Raw genomic sequence first — 11,215 nt, 5'->3', positions numbered from 1 at the left:
CCACCAGGGAGAAGCTTTTAAACTGGTCTGATATAAAATAAACAAGTGAAAACATCGTAGCAAAAACAGGGCGAAACGCCCACAGCTGTTCGAATAAAAACACTGGGACAGCGACAGCAGAATTCACTGAAGAGCAGAGAGTCACCCCTCACCTGGGTCAGAGCTCAGGATTCCTCATACAACACATCATCATCATCATCAGAGCTGTAGAGTCACTGTACAGACACTCAGTCCAGCTCCTCTGTATCTTCACATGAACACTCCTTCATCATCATCAGAGCTGGAGAGTCACTGTACAGACACTCAGTCCAGCGCCTCTGTATCTTCACACTAACACTCCTTCATCATCATCAGAGCTGTAGAGTCACTGTACAGACACTCAGTCCAGCTCCTCTGTATCTTCACATGGACACTCCTTCATCATCATCAGAGCTGGAGAGTCACTGTACAGACACTCAGTCCAGCTCCTCTGTATCTTCACACTAACACTCCTTCATCATCATCAGAGCTGGAGAGTCACTGTACAGACACTCAGTCCAGCTCCTCTGTATCTTCACATGAACACTCCTTCATCATCATCAGAGCTGTAGAGTCACTGTACAGACACTCAGTCCAGCTCCTCTGTATCTTCACACTAACACTCCTTCATCATCATCAGAGCTGTAGAGTCACTGTAAAGACACTCAGTCCAGCTCCTCTGTATCTTCACATGAACACTCCTTCATCATCATCAGAGCTGGAGAGTCACTGTACAGACACTCAGTCCAGCTCCTCTGTATCTTCACATTCACACTCCTTCATCATCATCAGAGCTGGAGAGTCACTGTACAGACACTCAGTCCAGCTGATCAGTATCTTCACATGAACACTCCTTCATCATCATCAGAGCTGGAGAGTCACTGTACAGACACTCAGTCCAGCTCCTCTGTATCTTCACATGAACACTCCTTCATCATCATCAGAGCTGGAGAGTCACTGTACAGACACTCAGTCCAGCTCCTCTGTATCTTCACATGAACACTCCTTCATCATCATCAGAGCTGTAGAGTCACTGTACAGACACTCAGTCCAGCTCCTCTGTATCTTCACATGGACACTCCTTCATCATCATCATCATCAGAGCTGTGAAGGAAGAGGGTGCTGTGCGGTGTTTCAGTGCGTCATTATGTATACATGTGTATATATCGGTGTGTAGTGTGTGGTGTGTTTATGTATTAAATACCCTTCAACACACTTTTAGACAAACACATGCAACCTGTACAACAGGCCTCATTCTGTCCCAGGTCTTACTGCCCCCTGGGGCACCGCAGGGTCACACAGCGACCCCTCCTTGTTCATGGGGGGCCTCCCTCTCCAGAGGGGAGGTCCTGTCAACCATGAGGCAAGAGGCCAGACCCAGGGGGGGACTTTCCTAGAGCATTCTGGGAGTTGAGTGCGTGTCCACACGAGTTTGTGCCCGGCCTGCAGGGCGGCGACACTGGGCTCTCTCCGCGGCGAGGGGGGCACGCCCCAATCTGCTCATCCATGCCCAGCTGCTGCTGCTGTCCAGTCCAAGTCCATTAACCAGACGGACTCTGTCAAGTGTGCTCCGCTGTCCTCTCCTCCGCGGCGCCCGAGGGGTTAAACAGCACGAGCAGCGACTGGGCCCGCCCCTGACACGCCCCCAGCGGGGCCCCGCCTCCAGCCCCGCCCCTAGGATGCCTCGTCTCCCCGGCGACCGGCTCGCTCGAGCAGCGTGCTGGGGGGTGGGGGCACGAGGGGGGAGTGGTGGAGGAGACGGCGCTGTCCTGAGTGGCAGGGCGGCCCCTGCTGGCGGCCGGTGGCACTGCGGCGATGGGGGAGGAGCTGCTGCTGCCCCTCCCCCCCTCGTGGGCCTGACCGCCGCACGACTGCGGGGGGGTGCAGATGGGGGTGGAGTGGACCCAGGTCAGGCCGGCCTGGGACCAGGGACAGACTGGGGTTCGCAAGCTCCCAGAACCCTCCACTCCTCCTCCAGCCTGTGGGCTTCGGGACAGTGGTGCTCCTGGGGAGACGGTGGCCCCCCCAGCCCCTGAGGTCCCCTCATCGCGTCCGCTCTGATTGTGGGTGAAAGGCTCGGTCACACTCTCGGAGTCGGGCCAGCTGAGCTTCCTCTTCTGAGAGAGAGACAGAGACGGGGGGGGGGGGAGAGGAGAGAGAGAGAGGACAGAGGAGGTGAGACAGACAGACAGGGGGAGAGAGAAGAGAGACAACATAAATCAAAGAGAACCACACTACAGCAGAAACCGAACACCGCACACACAAGCACAACACAACCTGGATTGCCGCTGGCCCCTAAAGAGACAACACACACTCACTGACCACAGCCTGGACACAGGCAGACCAGGAGTCCAGAGAGGACAGGCTCAGTGCCCACAGCCTGGACAGACAGACCGGGAGTCCAGAGAGGACAGGCTCAGTGCCCACAGTCTGGACAGGCAGACCGGGAGTCCAGAGAGGACAGGCTCAGTGCCCACAGCCTGGACAGGCAGACCGGGAGTCCAGAGAGGACAGGCTCAGTGCCCACAGCCTGGACAGGCAGACCGGGAGTCCAGAGATGACAGGCTCAGTGCCCACAGTCTGGACAGGCAGACCGGGAGTCCAGAGAGGACAGGCTCAGTGCCCACAGTCTGGACAGGCAGACCGGGAGTCCAGAGAGGACAGGCTCAGTGCCCACAGCCTGGACAGGCAGACCGGGAGTCCAGAGAGGACAGGCTCAGTGCCCACAGTCTGGACAGGCAGACCGGGAGTCCAGAGAGGACAGGCTCAGTGCCCACAGGCTGGACAGGCAGACCGGGAGTCCAGAGAGGACAGGCTCAGTGCCCACAGCCTGGACAGGCAGACCGGGAGTCCAGAGAGGACAGGCTCAGTGCCTCAGTGACCCAGGCCTCGGGGTCGGCGGTGTGAGGCGGGCCGGGTCGCTCAGCTGGTACCTTGACGGGGATGCGCAGCTGGTCTCTCTCTCCGCCGGGCCGGGTCCCGGAGGGTGCTGGCGGACAGGCCGAGGTCGGCGCCGCTGGACAGGGGAGCGGGTGGGGGTTGCGGGGCGGCGCGGCGATGTGGGGGAACCAGAGCTTCAGCATCGCCTCCACCTGCAGCAGCGTGGGCAGATAGCGCTCCCTGCAGGGCGGGGAGAGAAGGGCAGCCGGTGAGGACACGCCCCCTCCGCCCAGCGGCTGGAGGACTGCGGCGCGGAGCACCACCTACCCCATGGCTGGGTTCTGGAGCACTCCCACGATCCTCTGGATACGGTCCATCGCCACGCTCTGCTGGAAACTGCTGAGGCCTGACGATCACAGACAGACAGAGGCTGAGAGCCCACAGGAGCCCACAGCCCCACTCCACAGCCCCTCTCCGCCCCACAAGCGCCCACAGCCCCACCCCACCCTACCCCACAGCTGGGGGTGTAGGGGAAGTGTACCTCGGTCATAGCGTCCTCTCTTCAGCCCATTCAACAGCTCCAGGAGGGGTCTGACAAACCCATGCAGCTCCGCACACTGTCAGAGAGAGAGGAGAGATTCAGAGAGAGGAGACACACACAGGCAGAGAGAGGAGCGAAGAGTGGAGATGGAGAGAGGAGACACACACAGGCAGAGAGAGCAGCGAAGAGCAGAGATGGAGAGAGAGGAGCGAAGAGCAGACACACACAGGGAGAGAGAGGAGCAAAGAGGGGAGATGGAGAGAGAGGAGACACAGAGAGAGAGAGAGAGAGAGGAGCGAAGAGGGGAGATGGAGAGAGAGGTGACACAGAGAGAGAGAGGAGCGAAGAGGGGAGATGGAGAGAGAGGTGACACAGAGAGAGAGAGGAGCGAAGAGGGAAGATGGAGAGAGAGGAGACACAGAGAGAGAGAGGAGCGAAGAGCGGAGATGGAGAGAGAGGAGACACAGAGAGAGAGAGGAGCAAAGAGCGGAGATGGAGAGAGAGGAGACACAGAGAGAGAGAGAGAGGAGCGAAGAGCGGAGATGGAGAGAGAGGAGACACAGAGAGAGAGAGAGGAGCGAAGAGCGGAGATGGAGAGAGAGGAGACACAGAGAGAGAGAGAGAGAGCAGCGAAGAGGGGAGATGGAGAGAGAGGAGACACAGAGAGAGAGAGGAGCGAAGAGGGGAGATGGAGAGAGAGGAGACACAGAGAGAGAGAGGAGCGAAGAGCGGAGATGGAGAGAGAGGAGACACAGAGAGGGCTATCGAACGTGCTCGAACACTCCTGTGCGCTCTGCAGCAGGAGCAGGAGGTGTGAGCGCACGCTGACCTTCTGAGCGAAGAGCAGGTCGCCCTCCGTCCGGCCCTCGTCGGCGTCGTCCTCGCTGCCCGCACAGCCATCGCTCGAGGCCAGGGAGCCGCGCCGGGCCCGGGACTGGAGCATGCTGGACCACACAGAGCAGACACGCTGGACACTGGACAAGACCCCCGCGCCGCCCGTGGCTCAGTGCGTGTGTGTGTGCGCGACAGCACCCTGACTCCCCCTGTCGGGATGGCAGAGGTGGTACAGTCCAGGAAAGCTCAACAGACTGGAAATGATGGGAAAGTGGCAGGGGAGCCGGGCTGGTCCGCCCCCGGACAGCGCGAAGGACAGTGTGCCGACAGACTGTACACCTCGATCTCCTTCCGTCTGTCACCCCGGGTGAACCCGCTCACCTGAGCACCGGCATTCACAGCACACCTGAGCACCGGCATTCACAGCACACCTGCATTCACAGCACACCTGAGCACCTGCATTCACAGCGCACCTGCATTCACAGCACACCTGAGCACCTGCATTCACAGCACACCTGAGCACCGGCATTCACAGCACACCTGCATTCACAGCACACCTGAGCACCGGCGTTCACAGCACACCTGAATTCAGAGCACACCTGAGCACCGGCACACCTGAGCACCTGCATTCACAGCACACCTGAATTCACAGCACACCTGAGCACCGGCGTTCACAGCACACCTGAATTCAGAGCACACCTGAGCACCGGCATTCACAGCACACCTGAGCACCGGCACACCTGAGCACCTGCATTCACAGCACACCTGAGCACCGGCGTTCACAGCACACCTGAGCACCAGCGTTCACAGCACACCTGAGCACCGGCACACCTGAGCACCTGCATTCACAGCACACCTGAATTCAGAGCACACCTGAGCACCGGCATTCACAGCACACCTGAATTCACAGTACACCTGAGCACCTGCATTCACAGCACAACTGAATTCAGAGCACACCTGAGCACCGGCACACCTGAGCACCTGCATTCACAGCACACCTGAATTCACAGTACACCTGAGCACCTGCATTCACAGCACAACTGAATTCAGAGCACACCTGAGCACCGGCACACCTGAGCACCTGCATTCACAGTACACCTGAATTCACAGCACACCTGAGCACCTGCATTCACAGCACACCTGAGCACCTGCACACCTGCTCATTCCGGCTGCCTGCCTTAATCGGAGTCTGAAGGATCTTTGAAAGCGAAGCAACTCGCCACCCTCTTCGCTGCCTGACAGCGGCAGACGGATCCCTCGTCCTGCTTCTAAAACAACCCCACGGAACCGGCCCCGCCCGGCGAACACGCCCGCCTGCGAGACGAAGCACAGCTACCGGCTGAAATGCGGGAAGGAGCGGGACAGGCGCCCGGTGTGCGCGGGGAAAGCGCCGCCCTCTGCGGGCAGGAGCAGTCTGCGTCCTCGCCAGCTCTCACCTGGTAGCCCGCCGGGGCGCGTCTAGATACAGCAGCAGCAGCCGAGAACAGGGCTGAAGAAGACCATGTCCTGAGCGCAGGAAGCGAGGGTGGCTGTGGCTGTGCCGGTGCTCGGAATCTGTCCTCCTTGCTGGCCGCTCTCTCCGTCTCCCCTCCGTCTCTCTCTTCCGCCCTTTCTCTCTCCGGCTCCGGCGCCGACATGTGTGGCTCCACACGTGCCGGACCTTGTGCGGGACACGCTGCTGCTCCCATTGGCCGCCAGGCCGACGGAGTGCCCTCGCATTGGCTGAAGCTCCAGCCAATGGGGGAGCTGCCGGCCGCCTATTGGTCAGGAGAGGGAGCCAGTGTGACCCCGCCCCCACACGCGGCGGCGTGCTGTAGTACTACGCGCAGGGGGAGGGGGGTAGCTGGAGTAAAACATGACATGGTGCCGAGCGAGCCACCGCAGCGCGGATAATAGCGGCTCTGTTTCGGAAAGCACAATACTGACAATGCTGATTAAACCTGGAGGTCTGTGTGCTCATTAAATCACGCTTTAGACAACAGTGATTAATATTAGGCTATCCAGGTTACAGGTTGGCCATAGAAAGTGGACACAGGCAGACCTGGCTGCCCAGAGAGGACAGGCTCAGTGACCACACCCTGGACACAGACACTGGACACAGGCAGACCTGGCTGTCCAGCCTGGACACAGACACTGGACACAGACAGACCAGGCTGCCCAGAGGGGACAAGCTCTGTGGCCACAGCCTGGACACAGACACTGGACACAGACAGACCAGGCTGCCCAGAGGGGACAAGCTCTGTGGCCACAGCCTGGACACAGACACTGGACACAGACAGACCAGGCTGCCCAGAGGGGACAAGCTCTGTGGCCACAGCCTGGACACAGACACTGGACACAGACAGACCTGGCTGTCCAGACAGGACAGGCTCACTGACCACAGCCTGGACACAGACACTGGACACAGACAGACCAGGCTGCCCAGAGGGGACAAGCTCTGTGGCCACAGCCTGGACACAGACACTGGACACAGACAGACCAGGCTGCCCAGAGGGGACAAGCTCTGTGGCCACAGCCTGGACACAGACACTGGACACAGACAGACCAGGCTGCCCAGAGGGGACAAGCTCTGTGGCCACAGCCTGGACGCAGTCAGACTGGGAAGGTGCAGACAGAGACACCCTGTCTTCTGCACAGTCCTCAATATAAGATCACAGGGGCTGCTCTGTCCCCAGTCCAGTGACTGTGGCCCAGGTCATGATTATCTTCTCGTTATGGGCTGGTGTAACTGAGACAGTTATTATGATTTGCTTCTCTTGATTGTACCTGCTGTAAGATGTTTTGTTTTGGCAGAAGTGCGATCACTCTCTCGTTCCGGTACTGCGAACTGAACTGAATCGAGAGAGGAGGGACAGTAGAGGACGACGGTCCGGGGTCTCCTGACAGAACAGTGTCCACCCCTTGTGTCAGACCTCAGGTGTTCTGCAGTGGGACAATATTAACCCACCATTCAGACTTAAAGAAAAACAATTTCTCTTCAGCACCGGAGTCCAGCTAAATGCTCGGGCTCGGCTGCCCTCTAGCGGCCACAGGTGGAACTGCAGGCAGCGCTCCGTTCCGCTGGCAGATGAAGTCCAGCCCTTTCAGTGGTACTTGGTACCACTAAAACCTAAAACAGTACATAAAGACTTTTGCACAGCTGTGATGGCTTCTATTTTGCTTGGAACATCAGTGAAGACTTGGAATGGTCTTAAACATAGGCTCTACTGGTGCCCTGAAGAGCCATGAGAGCAGAAGACTTGCAGTCTGAGGGCCTCAAGTTTGAGTCCCTGTCTGGGTGGCACAGCTTTGCATTTATTTAAACAGCCTGCAAAAAAAACAAAAGGATCGTTTGGTTCTGTGGGGACTGCAGCTATGCTACTAAATCTTCTGAGTCACTGGTGCATCCACACTGCCCCCTCCTGCCCCACACTGCCTGTCCAGTCCCGGTGTGGTGTCTCCTCCCTCAGTGTACAATCAAACACAGACCTTTCTCGAGTCAGCCACGGCCCCTGCACCCTGGAATGCAGGACTGGGAGAGTGAAGCAGCAGTACTGTGGGATAAGTGAATAACACAGGGAGGCATCACATCAGAAAGTGAAAGAAATCTGTTTTTATTTTCTTCACTCAAAAGAGAGGAGAGCTGTATCCAGCTCCTCTTCCACTCTGCAGCCCCACAGCAGAGCTGAGGATGGAGGCAGCTCTCGCTGACAGCACACACACAGACTGCAGGAGCCCTGGGCAGACACAGGGGGGCGCTGTTCTCCTCCCCTGATCCACACTGCAGCCCCACAGCAGAGCTGAGGACCGAGGCAGCTCTCACTGACAGCACACACACAGACTGCAGGAGCCCTGGGCAGACACAGGGGGGCGCTGCTGTATGGTGAGTCAAGGACAGCCTGAATAACATCACAAAGAACTGGCCGGAGTGCAGCCATCAAAGTCAGATCAATAGAGCACAACCTGCTGTCCCTGTCTGTGCCACAAGGGGGCGCCACAGATCACAGCTTGTAAGTCAGATTTCCCGGAGCTCACTGGCCCACGTGCGGTTCGAGACTGGTTAAGTGTCGACTGCTGATGAGTGTGTGAACGTCCCTCCTGCCTGGTCGTCTCTCCCCGTCCCGTTCCCAGTCCTAGCAGCCAGCCCAGGGGTCGGCCCGGTCCTTCCGGCTTACAAAGGAGATTTTCCGGCTCATCTCGGAGTTGTAGATCCGACGGCAGTTCTCATAGTTCTCCCGCTGCCGCTGGCGACACGGCTTCTCAAAATACCGCCGCCGACGCACCTCCTCCACAATCCCGTCTGTCGTCAGAATCCTGAGAGAGAGAGAGGGGTTCATACAGACACACTGACTGGACACTCCAGTACATTAACACTGCACTGAGAGAGAGGGGTTAATACAGACACACTGACTGGACACTCCAGTACATTAACACTGCACTGAGAGAGAGGGGTTCATACAGACACACTGACTGACTGGACACTCCAGTACATTAACACTGCACTGAGAGAGAGGGGTTCATACAGACACACTGACTGACTGGACACTCCAGTACATTAACACTGCACTGAGAGAGAGGGGTTCATACAGACACACTAACTGGACACTCCAGTACATTAACACTGCACTGAGAGAGAGGGGTTAATACAGACACACTGACTGGACACTCCAGTACATTAACACTGCACTGAGAGAGAGGGGTTAATACAGACACACTGACTGGACACTCCAGTACATTAACACTGCACTGAGAGAGAGGGGTTCATACAGACACACTGACTGGACACTCCAGTACATTAACACTGCACTGAGAGAGAGAGGGGTTAATACAGACACACTGACTGACTGGACACTCCAGTACATTAACACTGCACTGAGAGAGAGAGGGGTTAATACAGACACACTGACTGGACACTCCAGTACATTAACACTGCACTGAGAGAGAGGGGTTAATACAGACACACTGACTGGACACTCCAGTACATTAACACTGCACTGAGAGAGAGGGGTTAATACAGACACACTGACTGACTGGACACTCCAGTACATTAACACTGCACTGAGAGAGAGGGGTCATTCATTCGTGACGTGATCTGAGCGGGGTTACGTAATACGCTCTTCCCCGCCGCTCACGGGTCCAGATCAGAACAACACAGCGACGATGCAGCACATTGCAGTACTGTAGGAGATGAGGCTACTGACAGCTGAAAAACTTAACGACTGCTGTCGTGTTTTATTACCAATAGCCGACCCGACACCGTTGCATGTGTAATCTCTGGTAATTTTCAACGAGGAATCTTGGTACAAATCACTAAAAATGACAGACCTGTTCAGCAGGGAATACAAGCGAGCCTGTTCTGCTTGTGTTAACAGTAACGCGACAGGCGGTCCAACTATGGGAGAAACATCTACTGAAACTGCACTTCTGAGCTCCACCGTGCAGCAACAAGCACATACCGAAGCCTAAGCCATGCCCAAGAAGGCTCTGATCTTTTACTGCGTAACACAACACCGCCTTTATTCTATAGAACTTTCATTGAATCTGCCCTCCCATTCACCGCGGTAGCCTGAACACACAATAAAAGCAGACTGAGCAGGACCGTGAAGGTACATCTGCATCAAATAGCGCAGAAGACCAACACAATCACCGGCGGTCATGACCCCGCCATGCAGTCACCCCATGACTATCACCCTGATTCATTGGGGCACCTGATTCTATATTTTACTTTATGATATAGTTTTTTTCTCTCTCATCACACGTGTACGCCTCTTTTTTGTTAACGGGTTTTCAGTCGCGTTAAATGTTTTGTAATTATTACCTGCCCGTAAAGCAAACTCCCCATCTGGGACAAGAGAAGCGCCGCACCGCCAGAGGGATAACCGGGGGAATAGCGCCGCCTTGTGGATAGATGCCGTAACCAGCGAGCTGGAGTTGCCCCGATGTCGTTACGACGAAAGAACCTCCCTACTGGTTCAAGAGTCGGCTTAGCTGGGCGACTCGACGTCACCTCGGGACTGGGTGCCCCGGAGTCGTCAAGCTGACCGCTGCTGTCAACTCCGTCACTACCGCAGACAGCGAGTAACCTCCGGCGCACCCGCCATCGCACTGCGGGCCCTTAACCAGCCACCCCCCCCCCAGGCGTTTAGGGCAAGACCCGAAGATGCACACTGCCAGGCTCCCAAACCGTGACAGACACACATCGGTCTGTATCTAAACACGCAGCTCTTTAGCTCCTGATATTCATTTAGATACACACAGGACACACACGTCTCCCGGCTCAAACAGTATAACAAGGCTGGACCTTCACCACCGGACGAGCTGTCCTTAACGATAAATGTCATCGCAAATACCGAAACGCACCATAGGAACAGATATCAGAATTAAAATTAATTTACACGAATGAACGGTCAACGCATACCTGTTAAGAGTTCTGTAGGCTGCATCAACGTTCCCGTTCTGAACCATGACCGTCCGGGCCACGAACTTCAGATGATTCGCCATGTTGGAACAACACGGTGTTCCCAGTTTTGGCGCTCGGTCGGAAGCACAACCTAAACTAACAAAGGTTCCGCCATGATCATGTGAACAAAGTGAATAGTGTTGTTATTATTCGTTTTCCCACAAGATGGGGATATTTTCTTGCTTAGAATAGTGCGTTTGCTGACGGTACAACATTGCTGAGCCGAGGGACAAGTGGTACTGAACCGTGGTGCTGCTCCTGGCCCAGCTGTCCTGAGCTGTACTGACCTCAGCCAGCCACAGGACAGTAATGTTAAAATGCCACAAATCAGAGCCTACCAAAACACAGGACAAGTTACCCACTGGGATACACACAAACATAATACATAGTGCATTGCTACTGGACTGTAAAAAGACAATACACTCTGACAGATGTTCTTACCAGGATAGAAGACAGCAAACAGAAACAGACCCTGATGAAGTACAGACTCACTGACCACAGCC

At 56.2% G+C, this 11,215-nt stretch overlaps 2 protein-coding genes across 2 annotated transcripts in view; both read right to left on the bottom strand.

Annotated features, from left to right (window-relative positions):
* ciarta (circadian associated repressor of transcription a) overlaps window positions 1–5,868 on the bottom strand; it is a 5,964-nt gene extending 96 nt beyond the window's left edge. Inside the window, exons 1-6 of the mRNA XM_088905409.1 lie at window positions 5,710–5,868; window positions 4,269–4,383; window positions 3,440–3,515; window positions 3,226–3,304; window positions 2,952–3,138; window positions 1–2,135 (exon numbers count right to left, since the gene is read on the bottom strand). The exon at window positions 1–2,135 is cut by the window's left edge and continues 96 nt beyond it. Of these exons, the coding sequence (XP_088761535.1) occupies window positions 1,578–2,135; window positions 2,952–3,138; window positions 3,226–3,304; window positions 3,440–3,515; window positions 4,269–4,382 (1,014 nt within the window). The 5' untranslated portion in view covers window position 4,383; window positions 5,710–5,868 and the 3' untranslated portion in view covers window positions 1–1,577. The remainder of the gene's footprint in view (window positions 2,136–2,951; window positions 3,139–3,225; window positions 3,305–3,439; window positions 3,516–4,268; window positions 4,384–5,709) is intronic.
* A 1,974-nt stretch (window positions 5,869–7,842) lies between these two features.
* Window positions 7,843–10,808, bottom strand: mrps21 (mitochondrial ribosomal protein S21). Its single transcript, XM_088905150.1, has 2 exons — window positions 10,671–10,808; window positions 7,843–8,566 (listed from the first exon to the last, which is right to left on the bottom strand). Exons 1-2 carry the CDS (start codon window positions 10,751–10,753, stop codon window positions 8,386–8,388), a joined length of 264 nt encoding a protein of 87 aa, XP_088761276.1. The 5' UTR covers window positions 10,754–10,808; the 3' UTR covers window positions 7,843–8,385.
* Between the last annotated feature and the right edge of the window lie 407 nt (window positions 10,809–11,215).

The sequence above is a fragment of the Atractosteus spatula genome, chromosome 25 (genome assembly GCF_055471065.1).
Source record: "Atractosteus spatula isolate fAtrSpa1 chromosome 25, fAtrSpa1.hap1, whole genome shotgun sequence".
NCBI lineage: Eukaryota > Metazoa > Chordata > Actinopteri > Semionotiformes > Lepisosteidae > Atractosteus > Atractosteus spatula.
The sequence above is the reverse complement of the archived record's forward strand: the minus strand, read 5'-3'. Positions and strand labels throughout refer to the sequence as shown.

What these genes read in the sequence shown, in the direction of transcription:
- mrps21 (XM_088905150.1), bottom strand. Translation starts at nt 10,753, where the DNA reads ATGGCGAATCATCTGAAGTTCGTGGCCCGGACGGTCATGGTTCAGAAC. An exon ending in GCCTACAGAACTCTTAACAG is followed by an intron (nt 8,567 to 10,670) that starts GTATGCGTTGAC and finishes TCTCTCTCTCAG; the next exon opens with GATTCTGACGACAGACGGGA.